This window comes from Anolis sagrei, chromosome 1, assembly GCF_037176765.1.
Source record: "Anolis sagrei isolate rAnoSag1 chromosome 1, rAnoSag1.mat, whole genome shotgun sequence".
NCBI lineage: Eukaryota > Metazoa > Chordata > Lepidosauria > Squamata > Dactyloidae > Anolis > Anolis sagrei.
Genome location: NC_090021.1, coordinates 333,507,507 through 333,528,123, shown reverse-complemented (window position 1 = coordinate 333,528,123; position 20,617 = coordinate 333,507,507). Strand labels below are relative to the sequence as shown.

The following is a 20,617-nucleotide window of genomic DNA, read 5'->3' as shown; positions in this document are numbered from 1 at the left end:
GGAAGGGGCCTGTGTGCAAGGGTCCATAATATCTGCTTTGAACTGGGTTATCTGAGTCCACACTGGCATATATTCCAGTTCGAAACAGATAATGTGAGAGTTTATTCAGCTGTGTGGAAGGGGCTTCAGATATTCCAGTTCAAATAAGATATTGTGGGTTATTCTGCCTTGATATTCTGGGTTATATGGCTGTGTGGAAGGGCGCTGAGTCTGCATGGCTATATAATCCAGTTCAAAGCAAATAATCTGGATTTCATATGGCAGTCTAGAAGGGGTCTTAGGGCCCTTCCACACAGCCATATAATCCAGAATATCCAGGCAGAAAATCCCACATTATCTGCTTTGTACTGGAATATATGGCAGTGTGGACTCAGATAACCCAGTTCAAAGCAGATATTGTGGGATTTTCTGCCTTGATATTCTGGGATATAGGGCTGTGTGGAAGGGCCCTTAGTGAGTGACTAACTATTTTAATCCCAAACTATTTTGTCACATTTCTCAGAGTATTCCAGTAAATACTGAGGGTAGCTTCCATTTCTGTACATTTGTATTACATTTCACTAAATTCCAATCCATTTTCAGCCATGTTAGCTATTGATTTTAGAAAGGATGTTTTGGGAACAAACATGGGATACTGTTGTTGTGGTGTGCCTTCATGTGGCACTACGTGATTCATTTTGGAGCAACAGATTGTCGCCAGCTATTTTGAAAATCTGAAGGCAAATTTGACTTGGATTCCTAGAAACCCAACAGTAATTATGTCTGAAAATACATGCATAGAACCATGTGCAAATGGAAGGTTAATTCACCAATTTGACTTATTTCATTAGAGAAAGGAAAACGAAAAACCAAGTGTAAGGAAAACAGTTAGGATGGAAGCTCTGACTCGTAGTTATATATATGAGCCAAGGCATATGAGCATTCACAGAAAACCACCTATCTTGTATTGTCGAAGGCTTTCATGGCTGGAATCACTAGGTTGTTGTAGGTTTTTTGGGCTATATGGCCATGTTCTAGAAGCATTCTCTCCTGACGTTTCGCCTGCATCTATGGCATATATATATGGCATATGAGCATTCACAGAAAACCACCTATCTTGTATTGTCGAAGGCTTTCATGGCTGGAATCACTAGGTTGTTGTAGGTTTTTTTGGGCTATATGGCCATGTTCTAGAAGCATTCTCTCCTGACGTTTTGCCTGCATCTATGGCATATATATATGGCATATATATATGGCATATATATATATGGCATATGAGCATTCACAGAAAACCACCTATCTTGTATTGTCGAAGGCTTTCATGGCTGGAATCACTGGGTTGTTGTAGGTTTTTTGGGCTATATGGCCATGCTCTAGAAGCATTCTCTCCTGCCGTTTTGCCTGCATCTATGGCAAGCATCCTCACAACCATAGATGAAGGTGAAACGTCAGGAGAGAATGCTTCTAGAACATGGCCATATAGCCTGAAAAACCTACAAGAACCCAACCACCTATCTTCTCCATATTCCAAATTGTATTCTCAATATCAGATGATTTTAGACACCAAATCCTAATCATAAAATCAGATGATCATATGTTCCAGTCTATAAATAATGAGAGACTGTATTTTACATGATTGAGAAATCCTTCTGAAATTTTGAGTCATGTCAGTGAAGGAAGATGCTTTTCAACATGCCTGAAATTTCAGAACATCGTAAAGGGACCCATGGTATCATTTCTGCAAACAGCAACCCAGTTTAACAAAGGAAGTTGCATTATAGTCAACAGGGTGGGGTATCTCTGTGAGGAATGTTATGGAATTATATTATAATACATTCACATGTAAACATACATGTACATATACACACAGGCCCTTTCAATTGGACACAGCTTAAAAGTAAACCTTGCTCCAGGCTAGGAGGGGCTTGGGAATACCAATTCTATGTTGACAGCAAGATGTGCCTTACAAGCATGAAAAAGCATCTTAAAATGAATTGAGGAGGAAAAGCAAAGATGCCAATGAAATGCCTCCAAAATGACTGGGCAGCCCTATGTTGATGTTGTCCTCACACCACAATTGGAACCAAAACAAAGGAAGGTACAGAGGAAAGATGAAGTCTGAGTAAAAATGGCTGAAAACCAACGTAAGGCAAGGAGAAGGTAGCCAGCCACACCCAATGGGACAACGCTCAAAACACATCCCTTATCACAAAAGAAATGCACCCATTCTTGGCGCTGACTTGCTCAACAGATGATCAAATGCTCAAAATAGTTCAGGATACATTTGGAAAGCCCAAAATAACCGGCGATTGGGCAAAGCCAATGTTAGATGGTGATGACAAGGATGAGAAGATGGAGAAGATGGTTTGAGTCAAGCAATCTCAACCACGCCACCGTCTTTGAAACGATAAGGACTTTTCCCAAACGGAATGAGCCAAAACCCTTTCCAAAACATAAAACCAGAGCAACAGTCAGCCTGCCAGAGACAGCTTTCAATCAATTCCCCTCCCTTTCCCCAATTCCTAGCTGTTCAGATGCACAATAACAATAATGTACAGGTGGTGGTCCTTCAAGAGGGGCAACAGGCAAGTGGGCAAAGGTTGCCATTTGTCACAAGGTGAGGAAAGACATGTCACATTTTTAACAACAGCACAGTTTGGGCGTGGAAAACAAACAGGACACAAGGGACACCACCGGGATCCATCCGCCTACCTCCCCACCCACCCATCTATCTGTCTGCCTAATATCTATAAATACGTCTGTCTTGATATCGATCGCAACAAAAATGTGCCCAAGAATGCAACGATAGAGATAAAGGGAGGAGATAGAGAAAGGCAAAAGAGATGTCCTCCCCTTTGCAATCTTTTCTAGGCATGCAAAACTAGAGTAGAGGAAAATATATGTGTATCGGATATATATCTACCCTGTCCTTTCCAATTGCTCCAGAGGCATTCCATCTTTGTAGAATCGGCACTGGCTTGCATCTTGCGATGGGAAGAGAGGAAGGAATGGCTGGGTCCCTGTCTGTCTTCTTTCCGCTCTTGCCTTTTCCTTCAGCACTCAAGCATTCCCAAGTATTGAAGGGGTGATGAGTGGGTCTCTCTCTGGTTGTTGTTGCTGATGCTGCTCTCTCTCTTTCTCTCTCTCTCACCCCCTTTTGCCTTTGCACTGGCTACAGATGGAGGGATGCTGTTAAGCAGAGGCAAGGGGAAGAGGGGGGAGGGCGTAGTGTAACCGCTGCGGTCTACACTGCAGCAAATCAGCAAAAAGGATGCTGCGCTTGCCCTGGGGACCAGTCCCTTTTGTTAAAAAGAGGGAGGGTATATATGTATGAGAGATACAGAGAGAGAGAGAGAGCGCAAGATGCAGCGGTGGCCGCACAAATTATAACAACATGAACAATATTGTAAAAGGGTGAGGGGTAGAGTGAGTGCTGTCAAGCCAAGGAAATGGTTAAGGCAACCTGACAGCCAAGGGACAAAAACAATCTGGGCGTAGAAAGGATGGGAGAGATAAAGAGAGATATAGGCAAGGGTGGGGAGGGGGAGAGAGAGAGAAAAGGGTGCGGCTTCCTCCGTGTTTACAATCCCTGTTCTGGAAATTTCTGGTTAATTTTAAGAAAAACAAAGAATATTTATTTCCTAGGGTTTATAGGCACAAGGCTGCTGTCCATGGTGCCTTGGCCGTCTTGCCCATCTGTCTCTCCTAATCCTGCTCCCCAGTCGTATCTGCTAACAGCAGGGTTGGAACAACATGGTAGCAAATAGAGATCAAGATTTAGTGAGAGATCTGAAACTATGCTTATCTATCACTACCAGAGCGTCTTCTTAGCCTGTCTTTGCCTGTTGGATTTATCCCCTGGCATAACAACCCCTCGACCTGCCTGCCACTATAATCCAGAAATGGTTGGGAAACCCAGGAAAATAGACTGCTATAGTTCTACAGCGGAAAACAACAACAACACTGATTCCCAACATAGCCTCTTATAGAACAATAATAGAAATCACACATCATTCTTATTTTAGAGACCCGCTCGGTGCTTCAGAAATAGGGCTGCCAGTTAAGCATTATTTTTAAAAAGGCAGACCAAAAGGGCCACAAATCTGTATGAAGTGTGCATATGTTGAGGCACATGTATAGAATGCAAATTTAGAAATCATGACTGCAATATAAATAGGAGTGGTGAAGTGGTGAAGACTGTGAGCAGCTGACTAGCTCAATGTCTTCTACTAAGTCTGCACTCCTAGCAATGCTGATAAGAAGCAGCTAGTAAAAGATGACCAGTAAGTCAAATGCATCCCATCACCCTCACAAATAACCTGACAGAAGATCATTTTATGCCCAAAATATAACAACAACAACAACAAGCATTTGTTACAGTAAGTCGTAACAGGATCAAGTGTGTGTGTGTGTGTGTGTGTGTGTTAAAGAAAACTTTATACTGTTGATTATTATGTGCAGCTGCTAATGTAGGTCAACTACATCACACCCGGTGGGGTATAACTGTATGGATTTTAGAATACAGTTCAGCTTTGCTCTGAGGAGCCTTGGCTCGGGCATTTTGCTCAACCATTTCTACTGCTCTCATTTGGATGAAGATGATGAAGAAGAAGCCTTATTCTGTATTGCTTACAATGACTATGTAAGTTTGTTGCACTGTTTGTTTTTGTTTGCAACATTTCAAGTTTATGTTTTAACTCTGCTGATAAGAGTAAAGTTTTTCTGTTCTTTTTCTTCTTGCCTATGTGCAATGTTATTGTTTCTTCTGCATTGGACCTGACTGAAACACACTATGCACAACAGCATTGACACGTGACAAATGTGGTCAGCACATAATATGTCCAAAGTGTCAGAAAAATTCTGAAGAGCAAATTAAATGGTGGAAATATGATCAAGGCTAGCAACACCTGGGCCATCCCCATCATCAGATACACTGCCGAAATTGTGAATTGGACACAAGCAGAGCTGGATGATCTGGACTTAAAAACAAGAACATTGATGACAATCCTCTACTCATTATACCCATGTAGTGATGTTGACAGACTTTACCTGCCCAGAAAATCAGGAGGCAGAGAGAAGGCTTCTGCAAGTGAAACAAACGGTAGAAGAAGAGAAACATGAACCGGCAGATGATGTGAAAGGCAGTCAAGAACCAACATTGATGGAAATCAATTGTAGTATACTGCTTAAAGTGCAAAAAACAAAGAGTGGATACCATAAAAACACAATCCAGAGCAAAAGAGAAAACTGGCGAAAGAAGGCACTCCATGGACAGTTCCTTGGAAAAATTGAGAGCCAAATTGACAAAGAAAAAACATGGCTGTGGTTCACAAATGGAAATTTGAAAAAGGAGAAGGAGGGCCTGATTCCGGCAGCCCAAGAACAAGCCATTAGAACCAATGCCATCAAAGCCAGAATTAAAAAGTCGACGACAGATTCCAAGAGCAGTCTCTCCACGGAAGCAGATGAAACGATGGATCACATCCTCAGCTGCTGCAAGAAGACTACACAGATGGACTACAAGCAGAGGCACAACACAGTTGCTCAGATGATTCATTGGAACTTGTGCCACAAATACCATCTGCCTGTGACAAAGAACTGGTTGGATCACAAGCCTGAAAAAGTCATGGAAAATGAACACATCAAACTCCAATGGGACTTCCAAATTCAGACTGACAGAGTTTTGGTGCACAATACTTCTGATCTCACAATAGTGGGGGTGGGGACCAAGTATGGATAATCAACGTTGCAATCCCAAGCGACAGCGGGATTGATGAGAAGCAACTGGAAAAGCTTACACAATATGTGGATTTAAAGACAGAACTGCAAAGATTCTGGCACAAGCCAGTCAATGTGGTCCCAGTGGTGATCAGCACAGTGCTTAAACACCTTGGCTTGCACTTAAAAACAATTGGCGCTGGCAAAATTACCATCTGTCAGTTGCAAAAGGCCACCCTACTCGGATCTGCACACGTTACTCCCTGATACATCACACAGTCCTAGACACTTGGGAAGTGTCCGTTGTGTGATTGAATACAACAGCCAGCATAGTGATCTTGTTTGCTGTGTACTAATCTTATTTGTGTATCAAATAACAACAATAACTTTGGGTTGTTGTAGGTTTTTTCGGGCTATATGGCCATGTTCTAAAGGCATTATCTCCTGACATTTCGCCTGCTCTATGGCAAGCATCCTCAGAGGTAGTGAGGTCCTCACTACCTCTGAGGATGCTTTCCATAGTGCAGGCGAAACGTCAGGAGAGAATGCCTCTAGAACATGGCCATATAGCCCAAAAAAACCTACAACAACCCAGTGATTCCGGCCATGAAAGCCTTCGACAATACATTGAACAATAACTTTATTTTTATACACTGCCTCCATCTCCCCAAAGGGTTTGGCGTGGTTTACATATGACACAAAGTACCTAAAAACAACACATAAAACAAACACACGGTACAATACAAAAAAGTAAAACCAATAGCACATAAAAACAACACTTTTAAACTCAGAAGAACACCCAATAACCTATGGTGACAACTGCCGTGAGACACTGCCAAACTGTAAACAAGACAAGGAAATGGGATATTACAAATACTAGTTAAGGAATTAGTGCATGGGATGAAAGTGTAGTGCCGTGTCAGTATGCCATGAAATCTGCACCAACTACCACAAAAATTGTGGTGGTTTGGGTTCCTTATGCCCTCTGCTACTCCCAACTCCTCACCACGAAGAAATACGACCCTTTATTCAGTCCAAAAAAAAATTCCAGACATTACTTCACCTCTGGTCATGCTGTGAGCATGATAAGTAGGAGCCACTGCCCTTTTGCTCCTCAAAGGATACTTTTTAAAAGGAGGGGAACTTTAGAGAGTCCAAAGGACAACCTGCAGTCCTTCATGGAACATCTGAACTGTCAAAAATGCACAGGAAAACCCTCAAAATTAAAAAAGTCCTAAACCATCTGTAGATCTTTTTCAAACTACCTGAACTCCTTCTATCAGCTTTTTTCATTGTCCAGCTTTCACAACCTTACATAGAAATGGGAAACATGATGTCACAGTCCCAAAATAGTAGCACTGCTATTGCTAATGACAGAACCACAACCATAAAAATCAGCAGTGGCAATAATAGCCATAGAAAAGGTGCCCTTAGACATCCTCCTGCACCAGAGAGTGTTGTCATAAGGTGCTGTTGTGTTTTGACAGATACAGAAACCACAGCAGCAGCATCATGTTCCCAATGGGTTAGGGATTTTAGGGTGGCTTCCCATCCTTGCAACTCTGCTTGCCCTGACATAAGTTGTTTAGAAATAACACACACAAATGGACCTAAGAAGAGAAATAATAAATTGACCTTAGGCTGAAAGAGATATGGAGAAGCTATGCCTTGTTGAAGAAGCTGTGGATGACGGCTAAGGCACATGTCTGACTCGTCAAAGGGAGCAAAAGTGGGGAAAATGAAGCTTTAAATGAGAAGAACAGGTGGGTTTCCTATACGGGAAACCTCATCCTATGCGGGAAACCTCACTGCTTCATAAACTGTGGATCCTGAGCTCAAATGGGGTCCCTTTAGCTCAATATTGGGGTCTCAACAAATTTGGCAACAGTCAAACTTTTCTGAACATCAAATGTGGCTATTTTAGACATTTACATGAATCTGCCGTCAGCCAAAGTGGATGGCAGCAGAGTCTGCACTCTCAAAACTAATATACCACAAGGAAAACATACAGAAGCATTTTTAGAAGTCTGATTGGCTCCCAGGTCTGGCAGGAAGGTTAATAAATTGTCATTACTCAATTTGAAATTTTGTGGTGGCTTCTTGGTTCGCCTCTTATGGGTTCATGGAGAATGTGGGCAAGTTTTGAATTAATGGGTGGTAATCGCTCCAAGAATGATTGACAACTGGGAAATAGAGGGAGAAAACGTGGAGGTAGTGACAGACTTTGTATTTCTAGGTGCAAAGATTACTGCAGACGCAGACTGCAGCCAGAAAATCGGGAGACGCTTACTTCTTGGGAGGAGAGCAATGACCAATCTTGATAAAATAGTGAAGAGTAGAGACATCACACTGGCAACGAAGATCCGCATAGTTAAAGCAATGGTATTCCCTGTAGTCACCTACGGATTTGAGAGCTGGACCTTAGGGAAGGCTGAGCAAAGGAAGATAGATGCTTTTGAACTGTGGTGTTGGAGGAAAGTTCTGAGAGTGCCTTAGATAGCGAGAAGATCCAACCACTCCATACTTCAAGAAATAAAGCCTGACTGCTCATTGGAGGGAAGAATAGTAGAGGCCAAGATGAAGTACTTGGCCACATCATGAAAAGAAAGGAAAACTTAGAGAAAACAATGATGTTGGGGAAAATGGAAGGAAAAAGGAAGAGGGGCCGACCAAAGGCAAGATGGATGGATGGTATCTTTGAAGTGACTGAATTGACCTTGAAGGAGCTGGGGGTGGTCATGACTGACAGGGAGCTCTGGCGTGGGCTGGTCCATGAAGTCACAAAGAGTCGGAAGCGACTGAACGAATGAACAACAAAATAGCTCCATTCCTCTCTGCCTGGATTAAGACAATGGGTTTTGGCTTGGCTAAAGAATGGGTGGGAAGGGTGTTGGCATGGTCTAAATGGGTTCCTAGGAAAATGATTTGGCTGGGTGTTGGGTAACTTCTGTTACTTTTTGATCTGGACCCATTGTTAAGTACATAGAGCTGTTGTGAACTGGATTATGTCCCTTGTCTGTAGGAAATGATGAGATCTACACATGCTATATGCAACTTGGTGGATTTGGGCCAAGGGTCACCTAAAACTGGATTTCTGAGGGAAAGGTTACCCATGGGCTCCATGTCTTGGCATTCCTAGGGTTGAGGTCTGTTTGGGGGGCCTATTTGGGGGTTTCAATAATATAAGCAATGGCAAACTATCCTTGACTTTCCTTGCCAAAGAAAACCTTATGAGATGCATAAGTCAGACTGGGAGGGACATCCATTACCTTACACATATATGTTGGAACGAACCGAATGGCTTTAACCCTGACCTTGTACATTATTTCCAAAGGGTAGCACGTGAGCAAGGATGAATAATTAACACACACAAAGTGCTTTTCAAACCGTGCCATCATGTTGGAGAGGTTATTTGCTGAGGATGAACAAAGGCAGGGCAATGGCAAATATGCTCAAGGTCTCCTATTAAGTCCATAACTTTAAAAGGATTTGAACTCACTATCTAAAATATTGTCCACTACCTTATTTTTTCAATTTATATTCCTGACTATAGATCTTGTGTAGACATTTTCTCTGAGGAGTGCTTTTTCAGAATAATTCACCCAGCGATTGATAGCTAATTGCTAAAATGCAGTTACTGATCATTGCTTGATGGATGGGATGGTCCATGGTGATGCTTGATTTTTCAGCTCTTTAAATAAGGGAGCCATCTACTTGCCTTGTAAAATTTCGCAAAAGCCACTCTACCAAACATCCAATATAGACTCATCAAGCTCTGAAAGCCCAATCTAGTGGAAACAGCAGGCCTAATGCATTTTTAAAAAGTCATTCAGGGCTTATTGTGGCCTGCTCAGTGGCAGAAATGCTTTCTTTTATTATTATCCAAAGGCTAATTTAAAATAAAATAAAAATAAAACTAAGAAAAAATCCTTTTACAAAGCAGAAGAGTATAGCAGTGTTTCTCAACCTTCCTACTGCCGTGACTCCTTAAATACAGTTCCTCGTGTTGTGGTGACCCCCTACCATAAAATTATTTTTGTTGCTACTTCATAATAGTGATTTTGCTACTGTTATGAATCATAATGTAAATATCTGATATGTAGGATGTACTTCATTCACTGGACCAAATTTGGCACAAATACCCAAGATGTCCAAATTTGAATACTAGTGGGGTTGGGGGGGGGGGGTTGATTTTGTCATTTGGGAGTTGTAATTGCTGGGATTTATAGCTAATCTGCAATCAAAGATCATTCTGAACTCCACCAAGGATGGAATTGAACCAAATTTGGCACACAGAACTCCCATGGCCAACAGAAAATACTGGAAGGGTTGGGCCAAACTTCCCACACCAGAACCCCCATTAGCTTGGGATTTTGCAGCAGGGTGGCTTCCTGCTATAGTTTGCAATCATAGGGCAAGCCACCTGTCAATTATAGTTAGGTTCCCTGGTCCCGCCCCTTTTTGAGTTTTGGAGGGAATAGGAGCCTTTTTGAGTCAGTTCTCACAGAGAAGCCTTTCGCACAGGACATAAAACAAAGAAGCTCCTGTAGAAAGCTTCGTCTTCTACGGCTTGGCCGGGGAGATATTCAGCCTACAGCCTACAGCTTGGCCGGCGAGAAATGGCCCCACAGCTTGGCTGAGGGACTTCAGCCGGCCATCACAGCAACCTGAACTCCTTCTTTTTCCCTGGAAGTCTGCAAAGCTCTGCTTGGCAAGGGTCTCTCGCAGAAGCCAGACGCAGTTGGTACTGGGTGCAGGGGCTCCACGCCAACAGAGGCAAGTACAGACTGCCCAGATTAGAAGTTAAGGGTTTCCCCATTAGTTAGTATACAGTTATGAAGATAGTGCCTGTTCCCAGTGAACAAGATTGCAAGAGTCTATAGACTGTTAAGAAAGCTTTAAAGTACCTGTTTGTTTTCATCAATAAAGAACTTTGTTGGATTACTTTAAGCATTCTAAAGACTCTGTTTGAGGGAATCTAAGGGCCTTTAATCTGAGGCAGCCCCGACATCCCGTTGGGCACGGAGAATTTATGTCCTGTCTACAGTCATGTGCACAGGCCCAGCGTGCGACAGCACACTCCACCATTAGTACCAAAAGGGCTACGAATTGGTTTTTGGTCAACTTTGGATTCGGTTTGGTTATTTGGGGTGCTGATTCACAAAATTGCATTGAATAGACCTGTTGTGACTCAGCTGGAATCACAGAGTGACAGTGTCAATGATTCTGATGGGGATGATGGGATTCAGAGCCAGATGTAAAGCAAGGATGTCCCTGTGTTAGACGAAGAAGACCAGGAACAGGGTGCAGAAGTTTAGTTGTTTCCCACAGCAAGAGATGACGCTGGGGAAAGTGAAAGTCCTGAGAGCCAAGTGCCTGATGTTGGAAGGGAGGATAGTTCTCAGCCAGTTAACAAGGGAATTGACATTGATAGAGCCGGTGGTTTAGATAGAGCCGATCCGGTTGGAATTCAAAGTGCGAAGGAGTGTCAGGATCGCTAGCAGGCAAGACAAGGAGGCTTGGGGCCAGAGGAACGCTTTCATGTTGTCTCAAGAGTATTAAATAGGCTGTTTGAAAGTGCCTCAGTGTCAGAACAACTTTCCGCTTCAACCAAGAGACTTTGGATTTGTCTTGCAGCTTTTCATGTTCATGTTTCGGGACTTTGTCATGTTCTCATGGGACTTTGCCTTGCCTGTGTCTTCATGGATCTTGTTTGCCTAAGTGACCTTGGATTGATCTTTTGAAATATACTTTTCCCTGTCCTGTCGCGCGCTGGTGCCTGTAAATAATTGTCTTTAGAACAGGATGTGCAACCTTTGCCCAGTGGGAAGCCCAAAGAGAAGTTCTCAGAGGGTTTCACCACAATTAGTCTTTAGATGGCTTGTGAAGTACAACAAAGTCTTTTATTAATGAACAATCAAACAGAAACTTCTCTTGTCTTCAGTAAAGTTAAGCAAATGATTCCAAGCTTTTAGGCAACTGGTGAATTCCTAATCTTGCCCACGAAGGATAGGCAACTGTCTTCAATAACTTCTTCTTTAAAGGAAAATCTCCCTTTTTAACTTCTCCCAGGCTGACTGTAATCTAACACTTACTGATGTGGGCTCCACTACCGGGTCGAACTGCGTCTCAAACGTCGAGTGGACCTACCAGTAAGGCATTAGATGTTCTCCAGCTGGAGTTCTTTGGTCTTTAGGGCTGTTTTCCTGGAAATTCTTAGGAGACTCTTGAAACTGTTCTCCCCCGGAAATTCTTTAAGGTTGAAGCTTTTGTACAGGGGAAGCTTGCACACATCCTGTACATAGCTTTCCTTGCTGAGACTAACTAAAAAATGGTTCCCTTCCCTTCCCAATTGCCCTGAGTAAGGGGAGGGACCAAAACTTAACAATGATGGACAGGTGACTTGCCCTATGACTGCAGCCAAAAGAAGCCACCTATCTGCAGAGACCCTGAAACCCAGGACTGCAACCAAACATTTAATACAAAGCAAATAAAGTTGGAGCTCCTTGTACAGCTGTACCAAAACATGAACTTTTAATCCTTTATTTTAACAAACCATAAAGACAACTGCTGGTGTGTTCTTTGGTGTCTTAAGCAAGATGATTTTACCCTGAGGTGCAACAAGAACACATTAGCTCTAGTTTCTGATACAAAACATTAGGCATGGTTAGGTTCAGTCAAAATCTTCGTAATTCGGAATAAATTAAGAAGATTCCACTGGGAAGGCCCTGTTTTTTGTCCCCACCAATTACACCTGTGAAGGAGATGGTACCGAGAGCAGGGACTCCCCCGACAATCTTAACCTCAGAGGTGGATCATAAGGGGAGATGCGTTCGGACAGGAAATCTGGGCTGGAAATGTATAGGACTTTAAAGGTTAAAGACAGCAGTTTGAATTGTGCTTGTTAGCAGACTGGCAGCCAGTGGGGCTGACATAGCAGGGAGGTTTTATGCTCCGGTCTGGTGAGCAATCTGGCTGTCGCCCCTTGAACAGTCTTCAAGGGCAACCCCAGGTAGAGTGTGTTGTAGTAGTCTATTTGAGATGTAACAAGAGCATAAAACCTAAATGACATCCATTCCATTTTTCCTTCATTGGTTAATTTTTACCCTGCTTTTCTTCCAGGATGAGATGGCTAAACATAATGTCATATAAAAAGCAGTTAAAATCATATCCAAAACAATTAAACAAGGGTATTCAGAAGGAGTAGATTTAGGAATGTGAAAAGCTGTGACCCAAATACACCGTATTTGCTCCAAACTCCACCCATGTCTTTGTTTGTGTCAGGCTACGAGATTGTTTTTTCCCTCCCACGTAGAAATTTACAAGCATCTTCTGTATGCATTTTCCATAAGGCAACATGTTTATTTACACCTGTTCTCTATATTTTAATACATTTTTCTCCATTCTTTGAAGGCAATTGTTGCGTGTTTCCATTGTCTGCATTTTAACATCTTCATTTTTTAAAAAAAGGTATGCATTATTCCATGTGTACTTTTTTATAGAATCCCAGGCACAAGCCTTTGAAAGGCATACATTTCTATGGCAAAGTATGCATTGCCTCTCCATGAGTTTAAGGAGGTATGAAAATCTCAAAAGAATTTCATCTCCCCTATCAGACATGATGCCAGCCCAGGTTGGAGTGAGCTTCTGACCAGTTTGTGTAGCTTGTTGTCAACCAAAAGACAGTTGCATCTGTCAAGTAGGAAATTTAGGTACCACTTATGCGGGGGAGGCTAATTTACTATGCCATAAAAATCTTCAGCAAGCATGCAAAGAATGAGGAAGTACTTCATCAGTGTCACAAATGGACAGTGAAGCGACAGTTCCCCTGGTGGCCAAAATACCCTCATGAAAAAGCTGGAATGTTAAATAGCCTCTGTGTGTCTGTCTATATATGTTGTGTGTCAATTGAATGTTTGCCATGTATATGTATATTGTAATCCACCCTAAGACCCCTGCAAGGTGAGAAGGGCGGAATATAATTACTCTAAATAAATAAATTAATAAACTACAACTGTCTCAACAGCAATCATCTGCTTCATTTACCATCACACAGGAAACTGCCGTCTCTGTCCATATCCTGCCTTCCTCTTGGCATGTTTCTCCTTTTTGCACTCCATTTGTGCCTCTTCAAATTGTGCAGCACTGCTGGTCACAGCTGACCTCCAGTTAGAACACCCAAAGGTCAGGGCTTACCAGTTCTCGGTGTCTATGCCACAGTTTTTAAGGTTTACTTTAATCCCATCTTTAAATCTCTTTTCCTGTCCACCAACATTACGTTTCCCATTCTTAAGTTGGGAGTATAGTAACTGTTTTGGGAGACGGTGATCGGGCATTCGGACAACATGGATGGTGGAGGAGCATTGATTTAATTCTGGTGGTCTTTGCTTCTTCCAGAAGAGCTCAGGCGGTGTTGTATTTCAGTGTCAATGTTGACTTTTGTGGAGAGGTGGCTGCCAAGCAGGGGCGGCTCATCCATTACATGAAGTAAGCGGTCACAGAACACTTTTTTTTGCCAGGGGCACAGAGGCGCCTCTGTAAATGCCCCTCGACTGCCACTTGAGGAGCGCCCCCTCAGGTCACAACAGCCCTAGCAGTCCAGAGGGAGCCTCGGCTTTCTTGCCTCACTGCCAGGTGATCCTCTTCCCAAAGGGGCCGGGCCCTTGAGCCTCGCCTAGCCCCTCTCGTTCCTGCTCCACCCAGCCACCGGGTACACAAGCAGAGCCGGCGCTCAATCGTTCTCCGTGTTCGATTCCTTCCCCATGACCGGCTCCCTTTCCCGATCCCCTGGCGCTCTACCCACCTCCTCTCCTCTCCCCAATCTGCTGGTGGGCCAAGGGGCGGAGCTGCCGCGCCTGGCCCACTTCGGGTCCGGAGGCGTGTCTGAAGACCCCAGCGTGCGCACCAAAAGTTGCGTCTTCTCCTGACTTTCTCTTCAGCCATTGGGACCGAGAGAGAGAGAGAGAGAGAGACCCTCCGGCTGGAGGTATCTCCCACCTCCGCTCCCTCCTTTGTTTTTGTGCCTACCTTCAGGAAAGGTGGGCATCTCCACCTCTCTCTCTCTCTCTCTCTTGGTCCCAATGGCTGAGGAGAAAGTCAGGAGAAGAGGTGACTTTTGGTACACATGCCGGGGTCTTCAGGCACACCTCCGGACCCAAAGCAGGCCAGGCAAGGGAGCAAGTGCGGAAAGTGTAGTTACTAGTATGTATAGTTCACCTACAATCAAAGAGCATTCTGAACTCCACCAATGATGGAATTGAACCAAATATGGCACACAGAACTCCCACGACAAACAGAAAATATATATCAATGATTGGTTGGGGGGGGGGGGGCACCAAAATACTGTTTGCTTACCGTTGAAAATTACCTAGGGCCGCCTCTACTGCCAAGGTAGAAGAAATAGCCAACATTTTCTAATGTTACACTGTTATGCTGTATCTAGCATTGCAGTGCCCCATTAGAATATAACCCTTTGATTCCATAGCATGGCAATTGCAGTGATGTGAAACTGCATTCATTCTGCAGCAGAGATGCACCTGAGGAGAGAAGGCAGTTTTGCTCACAGAAAGGTATTCACATCTCCTCTATTGATGTAAACAGGGTCATACTTGGCAAGAGATCTCAGCATCTAGCAACGTTCCCTTCCCCTTGTGGTACGGAACAAAGATGAATTCCTTACAACAGGGGACATCTCGTAAGCAGATGTGCTTGACACCCATCTGAACTCCCCGTTAATTTCCAGCGATGTTTCCATGGAAGCAGGAAAGGGAGCAAAAAGCCAAGGTCTGCAAAGATGAGCCTGTTTGCTTTGCCTGTTGGTTCCTCCACCCCAAAATATACTGAAGATATATTACTGATAATGAAATGCTGACATGCGAAAAGGATGGAAGAAAAGATACAAAGGAGGGAAGGAGGAAGGGAAGGAGGGAAAGAAGGATATAAAGTGTAAGAGATTCAATCAGCAGACCAGCGGAGCATAAGTCTCCTCTTATTTACTTACATCATCATCCTGGAAAGGGGGGGGGGGGCTGAAATCCAGGTTGCTGTTGCTACTAGTTGTTGTTGTTGCTGTTGTTGATGGTGATGATAACTTCTGGATTAAGATAGACAGAGTTTTGGAGCATAATACTCCTGACCTCACAATTGTGTTAAAAAACAAAGTATGGATCGTCGATGTCACAATCCCAGGTGACAGCAGGATTGCAGAGAAACAACTTGAAAAGCTGACACGATATGAGGATTTAAAGCTCAAATTGCAAAGACTCTGGCACAAACCAGTCAAGATGGTCCCAGTGGTGATTGGCACACTGGGTGCAGTGCCTAAAGACCTTGGCCTGCACTTAAACACAATCGGCACTGACAAAATTACCATCTGTCAGCTGCAAAAGGCCACCTTACTGGGATCTGCACGCATTATTCGTTGATACATCACACAGTCCTAGACACTTGGGAAGTGTCCGACGTGTGATCCAATTCAACAGCCAGCAGAGTGTCTGCTGTGGACTCATCCTGTTGTGTTTCAAATAATAATAATAATAATAATAATAATAATAATAATAATCGTATCCCACTTTTCTCCTAGGACTAGCACCCAAAGCGGTTGTACTAGGGATTGCTTCCTAGTGCATATCTATCCATTCAGTCATTCATCTATTGTGGGACTGGGTATTTGAGTACTCCCAGAATACAACAATTCAGTGATGTTACTACAGGGAGCTCCCGGTGGCGCAGTGGGTTAAAGCGCTGAGCTGCTGAGCTTGTTGATCGAAAGGTCGCAGGTTCGATTCTGGGGAGCGGTGTGAGCTTCCGCTGTTAGCCCTAGCTTCTGCCAACCTAGCAGTTTGAAAACATGCAAATGTGAGTAGATCAATAGGTACCGCTCCGACGGGAAGGTAACTGCACTCCATGCAGTTATGCCGGCCACATGACCTCGGAGGTGTCTACGGACAACGCCGGCTCTTCGGCTTAGAAATGGAGATGAGCACCACACCCCAGAGTCAGACATGACTGGACTTAATGTCAGGGGACAACCTTTTTTTTACTACAGGGGTGCATGCCACAATAGTTAATGCCACCGTGGGTGTGGATGTTGACACCAAAGCGGTTGTCTATAAAATCATTGTGTGGTGTTTCAACATAAATGTGTATTTACATTTTTAAAATCCCTGTTGTTGAATATCACCCCAAAAATATTTATTGTAACCCCACAGTTTACAAAAACTCTATAGCAATATACATACTCTGTTGTCTGTGGGAAACAGAAAGGAAATCCAGTCAACCCTCCAAATTTGGTGCCGTCTTCAAATGTGATCAGCATGCCTTCTATTCCATCATCCAAGTGATTGATACCTATGTTGAATAGTGTGTTGTCGAAAGCTTTCGTGACTGAAATCACTGGATTGCTGTGAGTTTTCCGGGCTGTATGGCCATGTTCCAGAAGCATTCTCTCTTTGATGCTTCTGGAACAGCTCAGAAAATTCACAGCAACCTGATGTTGAATAGCATTGGGCCCAGGACAGAACCCTTCTTTGGCATTCCAGTGGTCATTTCTCTCCGGGATGAAGAGGAGCCACTGGTCAGCAGCCTTTAGGTTCAGTCACTCAATCAATTCCCAGTCTGAGTTGCTGTGAGTTTTTTGGGCTTCATTACCATGTTCCAGCAGCATGCCCTCCTAAAGTTTTGCCTGTATCTGTGGTTGGCACCTTCAAACGTTTTGTTGGCAATGAGGCTAGTGGAGTGTATATAATTGTTGTTGGTCATTCGTTCAGTCGTCCCTGACTCTTCGTGATCTCATGGACCAGCCCATGCCAGAGCTCCCTGTTGGCCGTCACCACCCCCCAGCTCCTTCAAGGTCAGTCCAGTCACTTCAAGGATGCCATCCATCCACCTTGCCCTTGACCGGCCCCTCTTCCTTTTGCCTTCCACTTTCCCCAGCATAATTGTCTTCTCCAGGCTTTCCTGTCTCCTCATGATGTGGCCAAAGGACTTCAACTTTGTCTCTAGTCTCCTTCCCTCCAATGAGCAGCCGGGCTTTATTTCCTGGAGGATGGACTGGTTGGATCTTCTCATAGTCCAAGGCACTCTCAGAACTTTCCTCCAACACCACAGTTCAAAAGCATCTCTCTTCCTTCGCTCGGCCTTCCCTAAGGTCCAGCTCTCATATCCGTAGGTGACTACAGGGAATACCATGGCTTTGACTAGGCAATGGATCTTTGTTGCCAGTCTGATGTCTCTACTCTTTACGATTTTATCGAGACTGGACATTGCTCTCCTCCCAAGAAGTAAGCGTCTTCTGATTTCCTGGCTATATACACAGGTGTATATAATATACCTGTGGAATGTCCAGGGTGGGAGAAAGAACCCTTGTCTGTTGAAGGAAATGTGAATGTTGCAGTTAGCAAGCTTGAATTAGCACTTGAAGTTTGCGAAGTCAATCAGTGAGAGTATCTGCATAGGGGTAGCCTGGCCTTTGTTGTTTGGATTTCTCCTGTTTCTGAATGCTGTTCACTATTTTCTGTCTTTATTCTGGTGTTTTTTAATACTGGTAACCAGATGTTTGTTCATTGTCATGGTTTCCTCCTTTCTGTTGAAATTGTCCACGTGCTCATGGATTTCAATGGCTTCTCTGTGTAGTCTGACAAAGTGGTTGTCAAAGCGGGCTACAATTTCTGTGTTCTCAAATAATATTCTCTGTCTAGGTTGGTTTATCATGTGTTCTGCTATAGCTGACTTCTGAATTAGTCTGCAGTGCCTTTCATGTTCTTTGATTTGTGCCAGGACAATGCTGCACTTCTCCCGCCCGGGACATTCCACAGGCATATAGTGTTCCCTCGTTATATCGCAGTTCGCTTATTGAGGACCCGCTGTTTTGGGGGTCCGCAATAAGCGGGGAGGGGGAGTCGCGGGGGGGGGGGGGAAGAGGAGGTAGAGGAGGAGGGGAGGGGGAGCCAGGTGCTAGGCCTTACCCTGGGGCTTGTCTCTGCCCACTTGGCAGCGGCCTCGGCCTCTTCATCAAGTCTACTGCTCGCCGCCTTGGAGGCCATCAACTTGCCCAAGGGGCCTCCGGGGCAGCAAGACCAGGCCTCAGTCCAGCCTGGCAGTGTCATCAATGGTGCCCAAGTGACCTCCGAGGTGGCGAGCAGCAGACTCAGCAAAGAGGACAAGGCTGCTGCCGAGTGGGCAGAGCGTCCTTACTTTACGGTTTTTAATAAATAATAATAATAAAACTTTATTTATACCCTGCCACCATCTCCCCAAGGGATTCGGAGCAGCTTACATGAGGCCAAGCCCAATAACACATCAATAAAAACAACAGAGAATAAGCAAAATAAAAAATACAATTAATATAACAATAACACACAAGGATTTAAAAAGCTATGGCTGGGCCAGATGTAATAGTTAAAATCTTAAAAAATAAATGCTGGACATGAACAGAGGATATATCTGGTAGGAGGGTTTTAAACAAAAAGTAAAGAGCAGCCCAACGGGTAATTAAAGTGCTTCTCAGGATATTTTGCAGGGAATTGTTTCCTTTATTCGGGGAAGGCACACTGGAACAGCCATGTTTTCAGGCTCCTCCTAAAGACTGCCAATATGGGGGCTTGTCTGATATCCTTGGGGAGTGAGTTCCAGAGTCGGGGGGGCCACCATAGAGAAGGCCCTCTCCCTCGTCCCCACCAAGGGTGGGAGTGAGAGCAGGGCCTCTCCAGATGATCAAAGAGATCGCGTGATTTCGTATACAGAAATGCAGTTACGCAGGTAGGTGGGTCCCAAACAATTCAGGGCTTTGTAGGTCAGAACCTGCACCTTGAATTGGGATCGGAAAATGAACAGCAGCCAATGGAGCTCCTTAAACAGTAAGTCACCCCAGTTAGTAACCTGGCTGCCGTCCATTGGACCAATTGAAATTTCCGAGCTGTCTTGAAGGGCAGCCTCACGTAGAGTGCATTACAGTAATCCAATCTGGAGGTGACTAAGGTGTGGACCACCCTGGCCAGATCTGACTTCACAAGGTATGGTCGCAGCTGGCGCACGAGTCTTAATTGTGCGAAGGCCCTCCCAGCCACTGCCGATGCCTGAGCTTCAAGCTCTAGGAGGACACCTGAGCTGCGGACCTGTGCCTTCAGGGGGAGTGCAACCCCATCCAGCAGAGGTTTTTCACTTATCGCGGGTGGTCCTGGAATGGATCACCTGTGATAAGTGAGGGAATACTGTATATACAATCCACTTGTCTCACTGCCAACAGAACCTCTGAAGATGCCAACCACAGATGCAGGCAAAATGGTAGGAGAGAATGCTGCTGGAACATGACCATACAGCCCAAAAAACTCACAGCAACTCAGTGATTCTGACCATGAGAGCCTTTTACAATTCCCAATTTGTCTAACAGTGGGACCCCATTCTCCCCTTTATCGCAAAGTGCTTGGTTTGAAGCCGCTGCAAAGGAGACAGTAGCTCCGGGTAAAAGAACTGCAATTCCACAGAAGCTGTGCACGTAGAGGAGAACATAATGAGATCTGGAGGAAGGAAGAGAGAGCATCCTTCTTAGAGGTCACTCCTACTTCCTTTTGAGCTTGGGGGCATGGCCCTATCCGCACGCATTGCAGAAGGCAGACGTAAAGAGAAAAAATTAATTAGAAACTATAGATTAGGCTTATGGTCTGATAAGCAGCTTGCAGACTTCACGGATATATGTGTTAAAATGAGATTAAGCAGCGAAACCGTCACTTTAAAGCAGTGTTTCTCAACCTGGGGGTCGGGACCCCTTGGGGGCGTCACGAGTGGGTTTCTGAGGGGTTGCCAAAGACCATCGGAAAACATGTACTTCTGATGGTCTTAGGAACCCCTTTGGCAGAGAAGGCTGAAAATCTCTCCACCTCTCCTTCTCTTCCTTTTTGGAAACAGATGGTGAAGCCTCCCA

General features: G+C 44.3%; 1 protein-coding gene across 3 annotated transcripts in view; it reads right to left on the bottom strand.

The window, feature by feature from the left end:
- RTN1 (reticulon 1) overlaps window positions 1–20,617 on the bottom strand; it is a 210,362-nt gene that overhangs the window by 47,775 nt on the left and 141,970 nt on the right. The window contains exon 1 of one of the 3 annotated variants that reach the window (XM_067463065.1): window positions 2,903–3,268. The exons of the other annotated variants lie outside the window; for them this stretch is intronic. Coding sequence (XP_067319166.1) covers window positions 2,903–2,963 — 61 coding nt within the window. The 5' untranslated portion in view covers window positions 2,964–3,268. Of the gene's footprint in view, window positions 1–2,902; window positions 3,269–20,617 lie in introns of those variants that run through there. 3 annotated transcript variants of the gene reach the window in all.